General features: G+C 42.2%; 1 protein-coding gene across 1 annotated transcript in view; it reads right to left on the reverse strand.

The window, feature by feature from the left end:
- The window catches only part of crocc2 (ciliary rootlet coiled-coil, rootletin family member 2), a 37,512-nt gene that overhangs the window by 7,267 nt on the left and 7,649 nt on the right, over positions 1-22,596 (reverse strand). Inside the window, exons 4-27 of the mRNA XM_017040459.2 lie at positions 17,004-17,153; positions 16,826-16,909; positions 16,460-16,563; positions 15,330-15,474; positions 14,227-14,333; positions 13,491-13,697; positions 12,804-12,900; positions 12,535-12,624; positions 12,305-12,421; positions 11,358-11,557; positions 10,819-11,001; positions 10,239-10,383; positions 9,366-9,512; positions 9,059-9,289; positions 6,963-7,156; positions 6,380-6,486; positions 5,840-6,009; positions 5,567-5,746; positions 3,791-3,925; positions 3,557-3,700; positions 1,233-1,471; positions 970-1,129; positions 707-874; positions 7-313 (exon numbers count right to left, since the gene is read on the reverse strand). Coding sequence (XP_016895948.1) covers positions 7-313; positions 707-874; positions 970-1,129; positions 1,233-1,471; positions 3,557-3,700; positions 3,791-3,925; positions 5,567-5,746; positions 5,840-6,009; positions 6,380-6,486; positions 6,963-7,156; positions 9,059-9,289; positions 9,366-9,512; positions 10,239-10,383; positions 10,819-11,001; positions 11,358-11,557; positions 12,305-12,421; positions 12,535-12,624; positions 12,804-12,900; positions 13,491-13,697; positions 14,227-14,333; positions 15,330-15,474; positions 16,460-16,563; positions 16,826-16,909; positions 17,004-17,153 — 3,811 coding nt within the window. The remainder of the gene's footprint in view (positions 1-6; positions 314-706; positions 875-969; positions 1,130-1,232; positions 1,472-3,556; positions 3,701-3,790; positions 3,926-5,566; positions 5,747-5,839; positions 6,010-6,379; positions 6,487-6,962; positions 7,157-9,058; positions 9,290-9,365; positions 9,513-10,238; positions 10,384-10,818; positions 11,002-11,357; positions 11,558-12,304; positions 12,422-12,534; positions 12,625-12,803; positions 12,901-13,490; positions 13,698-14,226; positions 14,334-15,329; positions 15,475-16,459; positions 16,564-16,825; positions 16,910-17,003; positions 17,154-22,596) is intronic.

Genomic DNA, 22,596 nt, shown 5'->3' on the forward strand with positions numbered 1-22,596 from the left:
TATGACCTTTGTGAACTGTGAGGCGAACTGCTGAACACAACCGGGTCAACTTCAGATCCAGGTCCTTAGACTTAGCCTCACTTTGGTTAAGCTGCCGTTGCAGGGCTTCACATTTTTGTTCACTCAGGACAACCCGTGCGGTCAACTTCCTGACCTGGTCCTTGGCATTTTCTAACGCGTCCTTCATCTGGGTGTACGTGTCCCTATGTTGTTGTCCGCTCTGCTGCAGGAAAGCCTCTTTCTCCTGCAGCAGCTCCTGACTCTGCTGCTCCTTGGACTCCATTTCTAACAGATGACACTGAAGAACTGCGACCTGCAAGAGCAAATATTAAGTATGGGTCACATGATATAGGAGACTTTTTTTTCATACTTGTGCAGTCATGTGATCGCAGCTGTCAATCAAGATGGGCCAGCTAATATATTGTTTCCCAAAGATTGGGTCGCAACCCTCAGGTGGGTCGCAAGATTTTTTTTTGGGTCGCCCGCATCATGTCGCGAAGGTTTGTGACTTTTGAAATATGGGTCCCCCAAAAAAAAATTTTAGTGATAAAAGCATATTAGCATTTGCTGTATTTTGCAAAAAAAAAACCACAACACTTTCTACTTTAATTTGTAATTGTGTCTCTCCATGGCCTTAAAAACTGCATCAAATTCTAACTGAATGATCAAAATTTCTGCCATGGCAAACCCCCGGTGTTTTTTCTACCTCATTCAGTGCTGCATCTCTTCCTGCCTCACACTCCAGCACTTTCTGCCTCAGACTAAAAGCCTCGCGACGCGCCTCTTCCTCCTTGCGCTCCTCCTGAAAAAGTCGAGCCTGCAGCTCCTGCAGCTCTTGCTTCTGCCGGCTGCTCTCACTTTCAAGGATCTTCACCTGTTCACGTCGACCATACACAAAATGTATAAAGGCGAGACACGTATCGGTGTAGACCAAATATCAAACATATGAAGTAAAGGATGAAATTCCACCTGTCTGCGCAGCTCCTGCAGGTCTCTGCGTGCTTGCAGACGAGTCTTCTCCAGATCTCGCACACTGCTCCGTAAAGCGTTTGCCTCTTGATCCATGGAGCTTCGACATTCCTCTAACACGGCCACTTTTTGATTCCTCTCCTCCAAGGCTCGTTTTAGGCTTTACAAGATACATAAAAAAAAAATTAAAAAAAAAAAAGAGTACCATCAAAAGACCATGAGAAAGTTGAATGCCAATCTGCCGTTCTGGCTGTATAATTTACCTTTTGTTCTCGCTCTCCGCTCTCTTGACGAAGACTCGGAGCTCCTGGTTGGAGCTTTGAACGGCCTCTCGCTCCCTGCTCTCGTCTCCTAAAAGTCGTCTCTGGTCCAGAGCTTCTTTCCGTTGTCTGTCCCTTTCCTGTGCACACTCTTGGAGTTCTCTGTGAAGCTCAATTAACTCCTGCTGCCCTTTCACGAGCGCATCCTGCGCGGCCTGCGTCTGCTGGCGAAGGCCTTCCAACTTTAGGGTTTGTATCAGAGCGAATAGAAGATTGTTATTAAAACAGATTCGGCTTTCAAATGAAGAAATAAAAAAAATGCATACCGACCGTAAAGCCTGTTATTTAAGGTCAATAAACTGACTTTATAACAATCGGACTCCAATGCGTTTGTCACTGAACATATGAGCAGAATACACTTTGGAAGTTTGGCATCTTACGCTCTCGGAGCCGCGCACAGTTTCACATTCTTTTTGACCTATATTCTGTTTTACAGCTCCATGTATAGTGTGAGAAACAGGGAGGACAGAGCTTATCTTGGCATGGATATAAGCCAGTTTGGCTTTAGCTAGTGGTTGTCTCTCCCCATCTCCTTACTGTGGCTTACAATGTGAAAAAATGTGCAGAGTGCAACATGATAAATAACAGCCCTCCCCCCGTGAGGGGGCAGGGAAAGGGACAAGGATGTGAAGGGGGAGAGAATGAGGACCAGAATGAGGAGGAGTGTTCTGTGCAAAGGCCACACAAGATGATCTTTTTTCTTTTTTTTTTTCATAAACTCTAATGTGATCAAAAACAAGCCAGAGCTGATCTGGATATTTACACATTATTTTTATCAGATCTTTTGGGGGATGGGGAGCAAAAGAAGGAGAATCTGAGGCCAATATTGTTGTGTTATATACATGGAAGTGGAGCCAGCTTCCCACCGCTGCATGGGAGAAAGTAAACACTCCCCAATTGGATTATTTATACAAGGGAGTAACTTAAACTTTAATTTCATAATAGAGTAGCAAACGCCATATCTGTAGCCCGAGTTCTTAGATGAACTGAACAAGTCTTGGTGGGAAGCCATAAAAAAAAAAAAAAATCTATTTTAGTTTTAGTAAGCTAGGAAAGAGACAAACAACCAGAGCTGATTATTTCGTTTTTGTTGTTCACTTTAAGTTACAACGCTTGATCTTAAAAAACTGCTACTGATGCCTTTTCATCTGGGTTAGGGATGGCTTGATCTGATACTCATGATCAATATCGGTCGAATATTGGTAAAAATTTCAGGATCAAATATATAAAAAAATACAACTATAGCTCGTCCGATCCAATACCTAAGCCCAAACACTCAACTCAACTTTGCGGGACATGTCGTAAACGTGGACACTAACGCCTTAGAACCGGCAGCCTGCAGCATGCTGGAGGAGAGAAGAAGATATCGGAATATCGGTACCAGCTGATACGTACTCCAAGTTGCAGTATCAGTATTGCACTGTGACTAGCTTTCTTCAGTGCTATGTAAACGTAGTGAACGTCTGACATGAGACACTCGACAGAACGACTTCAAATAATTAATAATAAACAGGGGGGTGGGGGGGGTTTATCCAAACCTCGTACTTCCTCTGCTTTTGCTCCACATATACTACAGTTTGACAAGACCACCGAGACAAGAGCCTAATTTTTGGACCGGACCAAAACCTCCCATGCAGATAAACAATCCACATTTCTAAGAAAAGATATGATGAGGCTCTCCCCGGCTCAGCAGTTACGTCTTAATGAGCTGACTCCACGCTTGTTATTTCACTAAACCAACAAGCGACCCCGGGCCCTGACTCCTGACCTCAAGCAACCCCAGCGATGAAAATGTACTGCTCTCATTTGGATTACACGGTCGTGTCACTGGGCCAAATCATTAATCTTAACACAGTTTTATACAATTCAAGGCCAGTGGATATTTGTTTCCCAGGAGGACCCTGATAGGAGAAAGACAGAATCTACGAGCCGAGTGAGACTCCTCAAAAATTGACAGTTCTTTTCCAGACTTTAACATCTGATGGCACCGTGATGCTGTAAAACACCATGGCACAAGGGAGATGACCGGATGACTCTACTTCACTCTGGTAGTAGTAGTAGGTATACTGTAAACTCCACATCACACTAGGAACACATCTTGGGTCTCCAATTCCAATGCACTTTTTCTTTTCAAACCTGACAAAATCGATGGTTTGTTTTTTTCCATTTCCTAAATAAATCCTAATCACCTCAGTGGCAAAAGACCTGCATTCGTCAACGAAACAGCATACAGTATGTTCTTGTTTCCTGTTATTCATTATCCTCACCTCCTTCTCTGCGTGTTCTCTCTGTTTGTTCAACTCCCTGACCTGCTCGGCAAAACTTTTTTTTGTATTTTCATGGGAGTTCAAAGACTCTTCAAACTCCGTCCGTAACTCCTTCAGCTCATACCGAAGGGCAGCAATTACATTCTGGAAGACAGATGGACAGGGGAAAAAATAACAAGACGCATTTGAAACGAAGTGACCGACCGAAGCTCGCAGGACCCTGTTATGTTTTACCTTATCCTGCTCATGTTTGCTGAGTGACTCCCTCTTGGTGTGCTCCAGCTCACTGTGTGCTGTGGCCAAGTCATGCTGCAGGGCTGTAAACCTCTCTGTGAGGGCAGCCTTCTCAGCCTCCTTCTGGGACAGAGCCTGGATACGAGAACGGAACCTTCTTACAACATAACAAATAGCTTAGAAAAAAAAAAGTGTGTTCATGATTTTTTTTGGCTGAAATTGTTGTTAGATGGATGCTGGTGTGGACACTGAATGTCTTTCAGTACACAGTAATTTCATTTAAAACATCTTAAAAAAGAGTAAATCTAATGGTGTAAATCACATATGTTAAACTCAAGGTCCGCGGGGCCAAATCTGGTCCACATTCTCATTTTATGTGGCCCACCAGTTTATCATGCATGGGTTGCTTTTAAAAAAAACTTGATGGCTCGATGTGATCATTTACTAGTGGAAAGCTAAATCTAGCACACATCTGGATGGACTAAATGGTATTAAAGGAAAGAACACAACTAAATGTGACCTTTGCTTTTAACCCATCACCAAAGTGAACAGTGGAGCCTTAGTGGTAACTTAGAAAGTGGTGGACTCGAACCTGAAACCTTCCAGACCCAAGTCTGCTTCCTTAATCACTAAGCCACCACTGCTCCAGTATTTAAAAAAAATAAGAAGAAATAATTTCTCAGTCAACTGAATGATGTCTTTATCTACACATTATGTATTTCCACGCTTTGCAAACCTTTTGTTTGTTAAAGAAAGTGCCAAGGAAATTGAATAAAATTCATTAAAGGGAGAAATCCCATTTATTTGTACAGCATTATCCCTAATGCTAACACCTACTGTTTCTAAGCCTAAACCTAAATCTAATAAAGATTCTCATACTAACCTTAAGCAGAGACTAAAAGACCAGGGTTTTAGTCATTATAATTATCTTCGGTCTTGAGACCAGTAACAATCCTAGAAACAAATCATTAATCATAACTCACACACACAGAGATAAACAGACCTGTTGCTTTTCACTCTCAGCCTGCAGAAGCCTTTTATTAAAGTCCTGTTGAAGTTTGGCCTGCTCCTCTTGCACCTGTTGCAGCTCCTGCTGGCTGCACACACGCTGCTCCTGACACTGTCTCCGCAGCTGCTCCTCAGCCTGCTCCCACTGAAACCCGATGGCTCGATGTGATCGTTAACTGGCGGCAAGCTAAATCTAGCCCGTTGTACATCTGGATGGACTGAATGGTATTAAAGGAAAGAAAGGAGTGAAAAGTGATTGTGTCATTGTCATTGTGACACAGCACATCAGGAAGAAATAATTTCTCAGTCAACTGAATGATGTCTTTATCTACACATTATGTATTTCCACGCTTTGCAAACCTTTTGTTTTCCAGTATTTAAAAAAAATAAGAAGAAATAATTTCTCAGTCAACTGAATGATGTCTTTATCTACACATTATGTATTTCCACGCTTTGCAAACCTTTTGTTTGTTAAAGAAAGTGCCAAGGAAATTGAATAAAATTCATTAAAGGGAGAAATCCCATTTATTTGTACAGCATTATCCCTAATGCTAACACCTACTGTTTCTAAGCCTAAACCTAAATCTAATAAAGATTCTCATACTAACCTTAAGCAGAAACTAAAAGACCAGGGTTTTAGTCATTATAATTATCATAGGTCTTGAGTCCTAGAAACAAATCATTAATCATAACTTTCGGTCTTGAGACCAGTAACAATCCTAGAAACAAATCATTAATCATAACTCACACACACAGAGATAAACAGACCTGTTGCTTTTCACTCTCAGCCTGCAGAAGCCTTTTATTAAAGTCCTGTTGAAGTTTGGCCTGCTCCTCTTGCACCTGTTGCAGCTCCTGCTGGCTGCACACACGCTGCTCCTGACACTGTCTCCGCAGCTGCTCCTCAGCCTGCTCCCACTGAAACCTCAGCTCCACGCACCGCCGCTCCTATCGGCCAGCACAAATGGACACATTCACCTCACCGCTCAGATAAAAGCGTCTTAAATGATAGTGCCGGAGCCGGCCTGTTAGACGCTGTACATGTTTCTGGCGTTCGGTCTCAAGTTGATCTCTGTGTATTTCTTCCATCTTGTTCAGGGTCACTCGGGCTTGCCTCTCCGATTGGGTCAACTTTTCCACCAGTGTTTTTTCTTTTTCTGCGGCCTGTGCCAACTGCTGTTCAGCTTCGACACGCTTGCAGGCAGAATCACCTGGACAAACAGAACCCAGAGCCAAAATCCTACTGATTTGTAAAAAAAAAGTAAAGATTGTAAACGACGACAAATTTACAAGCAAGATTTATGTGGGTTTTTATTCACGGCATTATTCAAATGCATATTTTTCAGTGGACTCAGTTATTGGAACAACACTTATCAGATCCATGTGTTCGAGTGCAGAGCAGTAGGACCCTGGTCAGCTGAGAAGGCAGCACCAGTTATCAAGCAACTCAGGATCACAGCTCACAGCTGTTGCAGAGCTCACAACTGAAATATGGATCTCTGGTGGGCTGTTGGAAAGGCTTCATGGCCAGGGGGCTTGGCATGGAGGCAAGTGGGACCTTTGAATGAGGGGACTACTCACGCGTCAAGGCCTCGTTAGTCAGGAGCAGCCCGTGCTTCTCCTCCTCTATCCTGGTGTTCTCAGCCTGGCTTTCAAACAGAGCGGCCTCTAGGGACTCCTTCTCTGCTCTGGAACACAGCAGAAAAGGAGTTTGAGCAGCGAAAGAAAAAAAAAAAAAGGCTTTGAACCACTAGGTGTAGAAGGTTATAAACTCCAATGATCCATCAGGAGCATAGTTTCCAAATAAATCCGTGTTACTTAAAGACTCTTGTTACATGAGACTCACTGAGCTTTTGAAAGAGGAATGTCCTTTAAAAAAAAAAAAAAAAAAAAAAATCAAATGACGCTAAACACACACTGGCAGCTGGTCTGACTTACACAAACACTTGGTTGTTTACGACGCTTTTGGGGACACGGACTTGATTTATATTCATTCCATACGCATACAGCCTTGGTCATAACCATTACCAACATAACGTACTGTATACAGTACGACCCCATCAAATACAGTCTTAACTGAATCTTGCGATTATCGCAACTTGAAGAACAGAACTTTTCAGAGCAAAAAGAATCAGATTCATACATAAATAAGATTCACTTCTACCTGAGTGCAACCAGCTCCTGCATGAGGCCGTAGGCCTTCCGTTCAGTGGAGTTCAGGTTGACATCCAGAGCAGCCTTTTCCTTAGCCAGCTCTTCCCTGTCCTGAGTAGCTCTCTTCAAGGAGGTGGACTTGGTTTCAAGCTCTTTCTTGCAGACATACAGCTCCTCTGAAATGACCTGCATCTGTCTGGTCACCTAAAGAGAATAACATAACATAACTATCTATTATTTCTGGAGCATCATAGTGTAGCAGCAGTACGATCTGAGTCACCACTCCCCGAGTTTGTTGTTGAGTTTAAATACAACCGAGTTTAAAGCCTTAAATATTCCTTATCCTTGATAAACAGCAAAGAGGTGCTAAAACATATTTGGCAAAAAAAAAAGCCATCATTGTTAAAATTAGAACAATTCATATATTGTATAAGTGCATGAGACTGATTTACTCAACTTTAATAAAAATTAAAAAACCATAACTCCATGACACCTTTTTTTATCATATTTGCTAATGAGATTCTGAGAAAAAAATGTCTCAAAACGTCAGGCAAAATTAGTTTACATTTCTAAAAAGAACTTGCCAAAAATGCCCAAAATATCAAAGAATATACAAAAAGAAATTCCATAAACAAAAAGATTTTTTTTTAAATAATGTTTCAAAACTCCTCAGTTCTAAAGATTTAGAGTTTCCTGAGGTTGTTTCTATCTGACAGACTCCACAGGGTTAAAGCTGAAGTTAAACTATCCAGGGTGTACCCCTCCCTAATGACTGCTGGGACCTCAGCTCCCTGCTGCACTGAAGATGATTAAGCAGTGAAAGACGAGCGAATGACAGTGGATGTAGAAGTGCAGGGTTAGGACATTTTTTAAGGTTTTTCTGAACAATCAATTGAGAATATGACAACAAACGAGTTGACTGTTGCTGTGTAATAGTTCTGGTAGGTGTAATGTTTGGGGGGTTTTGGTCAAGGATTATAAGGAATTTAGAATGTATTAGGCCACAGAAGTCCTTGAAAGTTTTTGGAACAACCTTGAACTGTTAGGAATTTTTCTTTAAAAATGGTCTCCACCTCTCTGCCGTCTTTATGTGATGGTAGAGAGGTGGTGATTCCCATTTCTCTATGTACTGTATGAATTGGCCAATAGTTCTACAACAGTTTAGTTTTAAACTGCAGTTGAATGGAATTCTAGAAGGTTTTTACCACTAGTTAAGTCACTGTTAGTGAACGTTTCTCCTATTCATTCTGCCAGATCAAGAGCTTCTCTGAATGACACAAATGTTACTGGGAACTTACACTGATTGTGACCACCCAAATCACACTGCACCGTACCAACCCCCCTGAACCTTCCTGCAGGTGGTGAGTCCACTGGAAGGTACCAACCGCCCGAACCCTGGGGTTCCACACCAATGACAGAGACATTGTCTCTGGGCCAATCAGTAGGGTTGTTTCTGACTCAATAGAGTGAATAAGTCTTGTTTCGAGGAGATGAGTCTTATTTTTCTGTCTGTAGATTAATCTTGTCATGCGTGTTATGATTTAATAATCCCATCATCTGGAAAATACAGCTATTTTGGCGTGAGAAAGTCCAGCTTTTGAGTGAAAGGGAAGCAGTAATTGGACAAAAATGTTTTACACTGAATGCCGTAAGTGCACAAAGGTTATGTTTTTGCTTCATTTAAATCAATTTGATTCAAAATAGGAATATTTATCTTTTTTTCAGTAGGGTTGTTTCTGTAGTTTAGAACAGGACATTGTTGGGAGGCTACACAGAAATTTGGATCTGCTGTTGGTTGAATACTTGGTGATACTTTATCGGCGTTGTTCAGGAAACTCCAACTCGATGTAATGTCCCCATCTCCCTGTCTCTATCTTATCCAGTTCACAACTGTTAGCTGACACCCCTAACTCGTTGATCAACATTTCTGGCCTTCTTTGTCTTTGTCCTGTTAGAGTGAGAGACACTTCCAACAGACACTGCACAACAGACACTGTTGTATGAAAATTTCAACGCAACAACGAGCTCTGTGAACCCAGCTATTAATAACCCTCGCTCTCCCAGGGAAGGGGAGCTGAAGTGTGAGATTGACTGGATGTCCCTGACCTGTGAATGCTGTTCCAGGGCCTGAGTTTTTTCCCTCTGCAAGAGGCTTAGCTCTGCCTCTAGCTTCTGGCAGAGATTGTGCATGTGGCTGTGGGAGCTGTCGAGGACTTGTTTCTCAGCGAGGAGATTCATTATCTCCTGCTGCACCCGTGCCGTCTCCTCCCTGGCCGCTGCCCGCTCCACCTCGGCTTCACGTCTGCGCTCATCCAGCTCGGCCTTCTCACCTTCCTTCTATGAGAAAAAAAAAATCAAATATTTAACTCAAGTTATGTGTATGTATGATGTGCATCAACGGTTCACCACTGACCTGCAGAAGGATGCGATTGAGTTCCACTTTGTCTTTGGCCAAGCCTTTGCTGAGAACAACCATTTTGGACAGAGAGTTTTTCAGATTTGCTTCCTGACTCTGCAGTTTGGTAATTGCTACTTCCTGTGCCGATCCCTGTGACTCCAGCTGTGATGGGTGAAATGAATGAATGTAAACAAAGCGCCGCATGACGACGTATCTGTCCGCTCCGCTCAACAACCAGATCAGGGGTGGCCACCAATCAGGAGGCTTAGAGCCACAATTTTTACCATCTTACTGCAAAGAGCCGACACACATGAACTGGTCCATCGCTTTGAAAAATAAAGTAAATTAAACTCTCCCAGTCTTTTAAAATCTTCATCTTTGTGAATTGGGTTTTCCCTACGTAATTTGCGTCAAAAAAGCACAAACAAATAAAAATAAAATTTGACATGAATGTAAGAGTCGCATGAAACTGCGCAAAGAGCTGCCCGCATGTGGCCCCCGAGCCGCAGGTTGGCCATGCCTTAACTAGATCATGTGCAAAAGTTAGTTTTAACGTACGTCTGAATGATTGATCAAGATTTTCTTGATAAATTTATGAGGGACGGCGGTTCAACAACAAGGACGTTGTTAACATTGTAAACCAAGGACCTCCTGTATTTCATTATTCACATTAGTCTACACCAGTGGTTCCCAAAGTGAGGTGCGGGTCCCTTTTGTGGGGCACAGAGTTTTTTTTTAACAATTAGTGATTGATTAGTGATTAGTGATGTATTTCCTTAATTGGGGGAATAGCCGTTAAATTAAGTTCTGAATCAGTAGCTGTGAGTGTGCTGACATGGGGCATAGAACAGGATTCCTACTTACAATGGGGGAAGAAACGGTGTTTACCTTGCTAACAGCCAGAGAAAGACTGGCCTTGTCCTCCTCCAAAACCTCCTTTTGCAGAGTTATTTGATTTAGGTTCTCCTTCACTGTCACCAGCTCCCTACGCAGCTGAGAGTGCTTCTCTTCCAGCTCCTCGAGGCTACTTTTGCTGAAAAACAAAATTTATCACATACATAACCCTCTCACACCATTACTGTCTCTGTTCCACATAGATTATTTGTGTAAACAATATCCCTTGACAGTAATCCATCCAGTGCTTTCTTGGAAGATGTAGAAATGTAGTGCCAAAGGCCACAACACTGAAGGAATTTCTTATTTGTTGCGTCGCATGTTCCGCTCCAATTTCCAGCTAATCAAATTTTTAAATCAAACAAAAACCCAAAGCAAACGAGGGGGGCGGGGGGGTTGAAAGACTCCCCGACGCATGAGCGCAGTAATGCAATGTAAATCATTTACATTTTCGTTTAAATGTAATCCGGACAGTGACATGTGTTACTAATCTGAACTCTAAATAAACAGAGCTTGAAGACAATCACAGGGGACGGGATGTGCGTAACGGTCATTCTTCCACGAGCGTGTGTACCCTCTCTGGGCCTCTGTTTGCTGGCGTGTCAGCTGCATCTCAAGATCCTCCCTCTGTTGCATCAGGAAGTCCTGCGTTCTCTGAAGCTCCAGCGAGGAGCCCTGCAGCGCCTCCAGCTCGGCACGCTGGGAGTCCACCTCCTGCTGCAGTCCTGACACCAGCTTCTCTTGACTGTCCTTCTCACTGAGAGAGATAAAGTCAGATAGATGTAAAAAAAAAAAAAGGGGACAGAGAGTGAGAGCATGTGCCGAAGGCAAGGGTTGCACAACGATGTACAACATCAGCATTGACATCACACTTGATGTTTCTGTAACCAATATCAACAGAAAAGAGCACAACACAACAAACATCTGCTCCAAGGTGTCGGGCATCGGATTGGGCTGTCCATAATTGAACAAGAATTAAAATCAACCTCTTCAACTTCAAAGCTAAATTATTCTCACAACATTTGTCATAATCATAGATCGATATTAAGAAACAAAACACAAACTGAAACCCTTGACCCAACTGTGCTGATTTCGCTGTGAAACCAGAAGTACCTGGAGATGAGCTCCAGAGAGCGGCAATATCTGCTGCTGTCTCGGATGCTTTCCGCCAGCGATGTCTTCGCCTCCTGACTTTCCCGTAACACTTCCTGGACCTTCAGCTCAAGTTCCCTCTTCTCCGAGTCTCTCTCCTGTAGGTGACGGCGCAGATCGTCCACTTGCTCCAGCGCTGCATCCAGACAACCACGTAGATCCTGTGGTTTTTTTTGTAAAATAAAAGCAGTTATAGATTAGCGCTGCAGAGGTAAAATGCTATCAGTTAGCAACGGAAACGGATTTCTAAATGTTAAAAAATATGCTACTACAAGTTCTTTTTTGTGTTTTTTGGTGTACATTTTTTTAACTGAAAAGGCCATCAGCCATGGTAGAGTGGAGTGAAGAAAGAAATTAAAGTAAATGTGGAAAACTGAAGGTTCTTCCTGGGAGGTTTATGGTCTTAACAGTTTGGCCTCTGGCACCTTTCACAAACATTATTTAATTGCTGCAAATTGTAATTAACCAATGAGGAAAAAAGAGAACAACACAGCAGGTGACGGAGTTTCTGGGAAGACAACACGGCGTTAACTGGCTGTTGTTTTGCAGCCAGTTACTGCGTAGATTTTGAGGGAGACCATAGACGATATCTTGGTGAGTGGCGCTTTGGCCAAGAGGCAATGTCTCTGTCATGGGTGTCACCTCCTGGTCGAGATCAAATCCCGGTTAGGGCGGTTGGTACCTTCCAGTGGACTCACCACCTGCAGGAAGGTTTAGGGGGGTTAGTACGGTGCAGTGTGATTTGGGTGGCGGTCATGGAGACTGCTGCCCCCGTGATCCGGTGACGGATAAGCGGATGTAAATGTACAGATGTATGGATATCTTGGTGAAAGATTTACTCTAAAAAAAACCTGGGCAGTTAATTTTGTAATGCTGTTTGTGTGTTGTTGTTGTTGTTTTTTTTTTACCTGTGCTTGTTTTTGGTGTTTAGAGAGTGCACTCTGCACAGCCATTACGGTATTATTCTTCAGAGCAGACCAGTCAGGCTGAGCTAAAGAGTTATCAGAGCCCTTCCCTCCAACCAACTGGACAGAAGCAAGAGAAGAGAGAGAAGAGAATTATTTACACAGATAAACAGATTTGACTCGTAACCCACTGACCTATATTTATCAAGCCCTCTTTTTTTATTTTTTTCAACCTTGTGAACTTGGCTTAAAATCTTTTGGAGAGTCTGGATCTCTGTGCGAAGGTCCTTCATGTCTGCTTTGTCCTCTGTTCTCCTCTTCTCCTGGGAAGGAAAACACCAGGGTCAGATAAAAAGTGCACAGGGCACGAGCTTGACATTCCCCAGATTACAGCCCACTAGACGCGGAAGTTATGGAGTTTATCAAACCTAAGGCCCGGATCACATCCACTTTACCACCCATTTATCTGCCCACCTCCCACCACTGAGTCCCAGGGTCCCACCATCGTGTCCAGACTGACGTGCGCGGCTGCGAGGCTGGCGTCCTTCTCATTGTTCCGGCCGCGGAGGTGCTTCACCGTGTCCGACAGCTCCAGGATTCTGTACAGACCACCGGGAGCAAAGTCCCCCAACACAAAGACAGAGAGAAGACACAGCGCTCCTTTACAAGACCATCAACGCTATCGTGTTTCGTGAGCGCAATAATAGGCTTAACACTGGCTTTTGATAAGAGCCGAGGTCCAAGCGTATAGATCCATCTACAAAGGCGCTCACGTTTCTGCAGACATCTGACTAAACAGCAGAGAACAATACAAGAGCAGACCTTTGGTTTTTTTTTTTTTTTCCATAAGCCGTGAAAAAACTTTAGTTCGAAGTTTAGGATTTCAACGATCAAAGCTTACAGTACGTATTACATCATAGAGAGGAGTAATCAAGGGGTTGACGTTTCTTTCTCTTTCCACAGTTGTCCGCTTGTTATTTTATGGGTTTCTGTTAAGGTTTTTGACCGATATACATATGTAGTAAAACTCCGGTATAAACTTCCCAAACAGAAGTTCAGTGAGTTTTAACAACATTGATTTAGCAGCAACACACATCATAAGATTTGGAACGTAACCGCTGCCTAAGCACAAACAAAAAAAAAACAGTCAGAAACTGTACGCACTGTATTTATTTACTGATGCTTTTACCTGGAGTTGAGACGGACTTTTTCTGTATCCCATTGACTCTGATGTTGCAGGGCCTCTTTTAACTTGTCCCTCAGCTGCTTTTCCAGCGCTGAGATTTCTGCACCACTAGAGGTGCTGTTCTGCACCGCTCTGGCCTCTAAGCTCATGCACACGGACCTCAGCTGCTGTCTGACGGCGACGAACTCCCCTCGCATGTCAGACAGAGTCCTGTTGGAAAGAGTCACGTGAATCAATCTCAACATGAAAATATCATGACATATTAAAAGAGTAAAGAGCAGTGACCTTATGCTTTAAACCGGGGTGTCAAACATACAGCACGCGGGCCCAAACTGGCCCACTAGGGGATTCAATCCGGCCCATTTCATGAATTTTGTTGGGTTTTTTTGTCAAATTATATTTCACTAAAGTTGAATATTTTCTAATGTTCATACTAAGTCAAATCATATTTATTTATTTAAAGCCTAAAATAAAGTACAGCACTGAACGTGTCTGTAACCTGAGCCACTCAAGAAGCCATGTCCTACGAGGCCTACGGTTCGTCCTGATCGATGAGTTTAACAGTGAACAGATGAAACAATGAGCGGGGAGACAGGTGACCCCGTTGACCTCTTCCACTTTGATCCTGGGCTCAGAGAATGAAACTGGGCTTGTAGTCATGAGACACAAAAGAATTTTGGGGGTTCGTATTAGATCCCGAGATGCTGGGGGGGGGGTTCTGGAGGCCTGCCACACTCACCTGTCAGTGAACGTCCTCAGATGCGTAAAAGAGCACTGCAGGGAGGAGGCTTGGCGCCACAGCACTTTGACACGGGGCTGTTCACGAGTCAGCCGAGGGGCACGAGTCTGCAGAGAGAGGCAGACAACAAGTGGAGATAAGGCCCTTGGTAAAGGGTTGATTACATCAAATGACAGATTTTTATTTTTTATTTTATTGTGACAGCAATTACTGTATTTTCCAGACTATAAGCCGTTACTTTTTTTTTTTATAAAGATGCAGCTTTTCTATGGATTTTTCTTCAGGACGCCCCCCCTGCTAGAACGCCAGGGGAGCGTTCTAGTAAGGGGGTGTTCTAACGCCAGGGGGGCGTTCTAGCAGGAAGTGGAAAAACAAGACAGACAGGGGAAGTCAGTGCGAAGAAGAACACGCTATTTTTTATTTAGCACGACAGCGACTTATTTTCACACCCTCACCCCGTCATCATGGAAAGCACACGAAGAAGTTCGTATGATGCAGCTTTCAAGTTAAGGGCCATCGATCTGGCTAGCCAGGGAAAAAATAGGGCTGCTGCACGTATATGTGTAAATTTATGTATATATTTTTTTTTTAAATTGTGGGTGCGGCTTATATTCAGGTGCGATCTATAGTCCGTAAAATACGGTATTTTGTTAAATGAATAAACATACAGATGACGTTCAAGAGAAAATATTTTCATATTTTATAACCTGGCAGCACAACAACAGCTGAGACCACTGTTCATTCTAATTTATGTCACACTATAAAACTCTGAATGCCTGTTCATCATTTTATCCTTCTAATTGACAAATCTAACCTCGTGTTCTTTTGTATCCGGTAAATATGTCATTCCTCAACCTATCGGCGGCTTATAGTCCGGTGCGGCTTATATGTGTAAATTTATATGGTTTTTTTTTTAATTAGCGGGTGCGGCTTATATTCAGGGGCGCTCTATAGTCCGGAAAATACGGTAGATACAATTAGGAAAATATGAATGGGATTCCTACACTGTACTGTATATTCAGGAATTTCATTGAACGATTGCATCAGTGAAAAATAATTCATGTTCATCTTTCCCGTTCATTCTCTTTTCTGGTGTTTCTCACCTCCTGCTCTTTCTGCAGATGGTTACCCCACAACTCCACGTCTTCTTGGACCTTCCACAAGCTCTCCGTTAGCTCCTGGTTGACGGTGCCCGCCTGCTCCAGCTGTTCCCTCAGCACGGAGTTCACCCGGCTGAGACTGGCACACCTGGAGGTAACAAGTCTCATGACACCTGACCGATCATTTACTGCAGCATTGGTTTGCTGTGAGGACAGCCGTAATACGGGGAGTATGATTCTTACATCTGCGGACTAAAGGTCCGACCTGGACGACCAACTTCACGACGTAAACATTGTTACGTCTGTGTCAACTTAAGATTTCATTTCAACCAGATCTTCCAGTGTAGTCATTTACAAATCATTCAGTTTGATTTTGTATCCAGTATACTGACTTTATAAATGTAAGTGTGGTGTACAGAGCAGGCTACAACAAAATGATCAGTTCCTGGCAACGGCTCTGCCACGGGCAATTAAAATAAAGTGTCAAGCCCGCATAAATTACCGAGCAATAAAATTGCGCCTTAGCTGCCGAGGTAGGCCAAAACTGAAAGCAAGGCTCTGTTAAAACACTTTGGAGAGAAGTGCCAACATAGCCCCGATACATTTTCTCTACAAACCTAACATAATAACATAATAATTCTCCAAGGACACGATCTGCTCTCACCTCATACTAAAGGCAGCCGAAACAGCCAAAAGTGCAGCCAATATCACTGATTTGAAATTGTTTGATTCTTGCTCATCTACAGAAAAAATGAAAACAACGACTGCCTAAAGTTCTAGTTTACATCCGTATCTGTCCAAACTAATATGTTCAAATTTGTCCCCATACAAGAAACAAGTGTTTTCTTCCAGGTCTTTGGTTACATCTTCCTAACAGTTTCCTTTAAATATTTTGTGTATTGAAAGCTGAAAACAAATACCCTTTTTTTTTTCATTAAAATTGTCTGGGTCTCAGTTTTCTATATGATTACAATAACAAAACGATATAACATTAATATATAATTATACACTGAAGTTCAACTGTCTGTTTAATGAAAGCATTTTTTTTTGCCCCCACTTCCCCCCAAAAAAAGGTAATAAATATGGATACAAAAGTGACTTTGTTTTGGCTCTGCCTGGCGCCTGTACCTCACCTTTTCTGCTCCTCCTCCAGCTGAAAACACTTCTTTTCTATAGCAGTATTGAGATCCTGCTCTGTTTGCTGTTGACGCTGAGCTCTGTCCAGGTGAGTCTGCAGCTGAACACACACACACACACACAACTTAGTGCGATAATATTAACATAATTTAACTGCATTCCTCCATAGGTGTTAGCAGATAGCACATAGTTGATATGACTCAATGAGCAAAAGGGTGTACAGTCATTCTTGGAATAAAATAAATAAAAATGACAGTGTTGAAGGGAAAAACACCAGTTTCACAATTAAATACTCAAATGTTGCAATTTTGGTGCAAAAAAATTTGAGTAAAATAAAAGTCAAACTTTCGACCTAAACATACCAACAGTCGCATCTTCTCTAAATCTGACGTTTTCTCCAGAGCCAGCTCCTCCAGCTCTCCACATCTCTTTTTGTACTGTAGAACCTGGTGATGTAGGAGAAGATGAACAACGAATCCAAAAGGTAATTCTTCTTTTTTTGTTTTTTTTTTCATAACCGTTAACTTTGTCATTGCTCACCTTAGTCTGCAGCTTCTCGACGAGTTGAGCTTGTCTGCCCTGGGCTTCCTGGTAGAGCTGCAACCTTTGGCTGTAAGCTCTCTCCTTGTTTTGTAGAAACACACTCTCTTGGTCTGAGTCCGCAGCGTGTAGCGTTAGCATTTGATCAACCTGAATGTTGTGAAAAGGAGAACATGGTTGAATGAGGTTGCATTCCAAAAGATTGCAACAGAGCGCAACGATCGCTGCCAGTTTTCTTTTTTTCTATTTTTGACAGTGTTTGTTTCAGTTCTCAATTTAATGAGTAAACAAAACAGTATTTTTGACAGTGTTTGTTTCAGTTCTCATTTATTACTGATTCAAATACAGAACTACTGTGAGAACGCCAGACATAAATAGACTCTAAATTAAATTTCTGATTAGGGATGACTCAATACAACTTTTACATGGCCAATATTGATTCTGACGCTACAACTTGACGCGTAGGTAAGTGACACATTTATATATATATCATTTTATTATATATATAAAATTATATTATTATTATATGTGTTATGTATTATGTATAGGTACAGTATGTGAGTTCAGACTTTGAGTTACCTTGCATTGTAAGAAAGGAACTTATATTGTATCTTATTTAAATGTACCAATGAATAATTGCTCAGGTAAAGACAACAATATCTACAAAAGGGATTTAAACCTTTATGGCCTGTGGTTGAAAAGAAAGATAAAATACTGCTTTGAAAGTCATTCGGATGTAGAAAAAAAAAAAAAAACTTAAATCACTGTTTATCTGCACTGCTCCCCCCCTTTGTAGATCGCAACGTAGAACTTTAACTGAACTTTAAAACACTGTAGTAAATTGGTACATTTACAAAAAATTAAGCTGACCCTCTGATTTATATGATTCCATGACATAGAAATACAAAACAAAACAAGGTTGGTCTATAATCACCTTAAAAAGTCATGAAGAATGAAGCTGGTGTGACTGTGATCAATCTGTTAGCTAAATGCGTCTCAAATTTATAAACAATTTTTGTTGTTGTTGTTGTTGTTGACATTGAGAAATCTCATATCCTCCGTTATACTCAAACCAAATGTCCTATAACCTCTCAACCTCACACAACCTAAACTCTCTCTGCACCACCCACTCGCTGTCCCGGTGCCAGACACCCTGTCCTCACTAATACAAACCACATGGGCTAGAACACTACAACACACTGCATGCTTTTAAATCCCTGTGCCGGCTTCTCGTTTAAAAGGAAGGGAAGAGAGCCCCCTCCCCTGCAACACACTCCTAACCACCATCCGAGCACTTTAAATCAACCCTGCGACCCATTCCCTTCCTCCTCCACTCTGTACCTCATCTCTTCTCTGGGTGCTTAATCTCTCCAGCAGGTTCCATGAGAGCCAAGACAATAGTCTCCCTGTTCAACACCGGGTCCAAGCCACTTTGCCACAATTATTTACACATATTTAAATGCCTTTTCACTTTTTTTTTTTATTCGGGGAAGCCGCGCTAACCGCCATCATGCGCTTGGCCCTGTGCAAAAAAGCAGGAAAAGCACAAAAGCTTCTTTTATTGCTTGTTGTTGAGATGACAGCTTTAAAGACTGAGAAGAGAGGAACAACAAGGGCGGAGTGTTCAAAACACACAGAATGACAGCAGCTGTGTTTAAAGGGAATCCTGAAAACAGCTGCGTGAAAAGCATTAGTGATTATGCATTTTTTTTTTCCCCCCCGATTTTTTGGCACCAATACGGCAATAACACTTACTTGCTAACAAGAGCACACTTTGTAAATACATCTCGAATACACAGTGACAACACACCAGATTTAGGGCAGCGAATGAACACAAGGTTATTATTGTGAATTTTTCAAATACAGTTAAGGATTATCTCTTGAAAACTTGAAAAAATGTATAATCAATTTATGAATCCAGTAGACAAGTACCAGATAAATCCCGTTAAAGGCACGTGTCAGATCCATAGACGGTGCCATCTGTCTGACAAGGGACATTAAGAAAGAACCTTCTTCTAAGGATTTCACATTGACAGCCACTTAACTGTGAAACACAAGTGCATCGGCATGAGTTCCCAAAATAAAAAAGGGCGGATAAATAAATACTTGTTAATAAATTGAAGATGCAGCATGAATATCTCTGGATTTTCCACTAATACTTGGAGCATGAGGTCCATCCCAAATTTCATCAGCTGGTAAGCAATGTTAATAAAGTTCACATCCAGCGACCGCCCTTCAATGCTCTTATCTTGAAAAATGTTTCAAAAGTGTATTATTTATACTATAAAGTAACACCTTCATGTCTAGTACAGAGAACCAAACAAATATTTTACTTAGTACTTTGGCAGCTTTGTAAGCTTTATTAAGGAGGGAGATAGAAGTTATCAAAATAAGATGTTTCCTCGCCTAGATAACAGGCGCCCAACCCTTTGTGACTTGCCCGACTGACTCAGTTCCACCAGGGGGCCACATCAGCAATACAGTTCCCCTTGAAGGGCCGTTTGTAAATGGAATACTGTATAGATCAGGGGTTCCCAACCCCCGGTCTGTGGACCAGTACCAGTCCATAGATTATTTGGTACCTGTTAGTTTTTATTCATTTACTTCATTCAAAGAAAATCCAAAAAAATCCACCAAATCCATTTACTTTATTTAAAGATAACCTGGCAATATTTTAAAATAATAGTTCATTCAGACTCTGAAACAAACAGAATAGAGTCTAGTAGATGTTTTATTTTGAAAATTTAAAGATCCTTTAATGCTCAGCACCTTGGTACCGCTCCGTAGTAATGGGTGGTACTGGCTGACCACTGGTATAGCTGTAGAAATGTAGCTGGCTGCATTTGGACCCCGGGCCTCGAGTTTGACACGTATGCTGTAAAGTCATCACTGGTGAACAGTTATTGAATGAGTCCTTTTGAGATGCAGCACATATTTTACATTTAAAAAAAATCCCCTGACACCCCATTTATATCCAGTATCTCTCCTCAGCACATGTCCAAACCACTGAACCTTGCCTCACCAACTTAAAACTGTAATTTTAAACAGTTCAGTTTTATCTGTCCCTCTGACCTGCTCTTTTGTAATCGTTCACTGTGTCGCCTCCCTTAGGAATACATCATCTTGAAGTCCTAAAAGGAGGGAGTTGACCAGTCTGGGGTCATGATGTGAGGCTAATGACCTCACCCTCAACACTGACAAGACAAAGGAGATGATAGTGGACATAAGGAGGGAGAGGAGACCTCTAGAGGACTTCACCTGGACTCTAAACACCATACAAGACTGTGCTGTTGGTGCGGCAGCATCACTGTTATGGACTGTAAACGGCTGCGGAGAAGACGGCCAGGACCCCACCACAGAGTCCACAGGAGAGCTGCCTCCTTCCTCCAAGACCCCACTGACCCCCCCATCCCCCTCCCCAGCACGGACTGTTCACACTTCCCCCCTCGGGCCAATAGTGCAGAAGTGTGAAATGCAGGACTTCCAGACTAAATAACGTTTCTTTTCCCACTGCCACCAGAGTCCTAACAGCTGAGGGGAGTTTAAAAATGGACGAAAACCCATTTACATCCCGACACATCCCCTACTACAACTGTACTCCACTGTTTACTTTCACTTCGCACGTTATGCTGACCACTGCACGCAGCTGTTTGTGTTGTTGCACAATATTCGCCGTTTTTCGCAGTTGTTCGCATCTCTCCTTCCATTTCCTAAGATATACTACCACACTGTTTATATTCGGGTTGTACTTTTTTTTTTTTTTCCCGCATGCTGATTTTACTGCCTTTGTTGTGGTTTTTTTTTATTTTTATTAGTGTATTGCTAGTTACGCATTTATTTACTGCTGTATATCACTACATTTCAATACTGCCTTTATTTAGTTTCTTATTTATAGTCCACTTTCATTGTTTGCCATTCCTTTTGGATCACAGAGTAAGAATTTCACCGTACAGAGAAACGTAAACAACAGCCATAACGCACAACCCTTGTGGCGTTGTGCGGAGTCACAAAACCACAGCTAAGAGAACTGTTGTTCTCAACAAACACTACAGAATTTAAGATACTTTTTGTGCAAGACCCTATGTTGGAGATTGACGATTCAGATTGAGCAAACGAAAATAATTCTACGTTCTTCTCTTTGGTGCAAATTAAGCAAAAAATATTTAAATTGTTTGTTTGTTTGTTTCGCCCCTACAATAGCTACGTGCCCCCTACTTTGGGAATCGGCGTCATAGAGATGCAGTGAGACATTATATAGCCTTCCCTACCTTACCTCTCTACCATGACGAAGAGTGTTGTTTGCGAGGCTTCATACATAGCTACAGCGTTTGGGCGTCTTGCCAGTGCTTCGCCCCTTTTCCATTGAATACAGGGAGGACTTTTTTTTTTTTTTTTATGGTTTCTCCCTAGTCAGCTGTAAAGCAGGAGGCCGGAGGCTGCTATGGATTAGCCATGCTACACGCAGCAAGCTCCCCCGAGGATGCCTTAATAGTCCGTCGTGGAGACTCCCACCTTCACTAAACTCTCCTACACCATCTACTCCCTTGGCCGGCGTGCATTATTAAAAAATGACCACTGAACTCATTCCTAATAACAACACACCCATTTAACCGTGACTAAAAAAAAAAAAAAAAAAAGGCAAAAGAGCTTAACAATTAATCCCAGTCCTCCATCCGCCCCAGCTAAGGATCGTAGAGCCCGACCGCGATCACCTAACACCTTTGCATTTAATGACCTATAGAAATCAACCCTCCTGAAGCTTTCACTGCTCTGCAGAGTGAGCTCAGCCCAACCCAAACGGAGGCTGACACTTTAAAAGTAATATATTACCTTTTTTTTCTTAAACAATAATGTTCAAGATGCAACCCATACAAAAACAACTCAATCACGTCTTGGTTTGTTTTATGATCCATATGGTTGCTACGGTTCCTTCATTTTTTCAATTACAACTATCCGTTCCTCGAGCTCGGCTTATGTTTCTAAGACCGCTCAGCCTGTAAAATGTGCTTTAAATTAGCTTTTTAATATTTGGGGATATTTATGATTTGTGCCACTCCTTGCATTGTCTCTTTTGATAAATATTTCAAACAACATCAAGGGATAATATCGCTTTGAATCATCTGCCAGCAAGCAACGAGAAAATAATTTTCGAGGCCGTCATGTGGCCTTTGGTGTCCCGCCAAGAGTTACAGCCTTGCTCGCGTGGAAGATCAAAATCGAGTCCGTTGCACTTAAAGAGTTTTGATGACAATACCCTTTTATTGACCTATTATTGAAATACTTAGGGGGTGTGATAACATCACATTGTCTTTTTTGTTCAGATGTACTCCTGTGAAAGTAAACAAACCTCGGTTTTTAATCTGTGACCAGAGCATGGTAACAACTAGCCAGTGCACAGTCCAGTCAGCATACGAAGGGTTACAGCTACAATTGTTTTCCTCGGCTTGGCCAAGACCCAGAGGTTTAATAAAGGGAATTAATCGAGTGCACTATCTGTCAGATTCCCAAACACAGCTGGAGCGGATGTCCATCGCCCCCAAGCTGCCTAAATAAACTTACTATCCTACTTCAACAACATACCCCCCCACCCCCT

The sequence above is a fragment of the Cynoglossus semilaevis genome, chromosome 2 (genome assembly GCF_000523025.1).
Source record: "Cynoglossus semilaevis isolate Cse_v1.0 chromosome 2, Cse_v1.0, whole genome shotgun sequence".
Classification (NCBI taxonomy): domain Eukaryota; kingdom Metazoa; phylum Chordata; class Actinopteri; order Pleuronectiformes; family Cynoglossidae; genus Cynoglossus; species Cynoglossus semilaevis.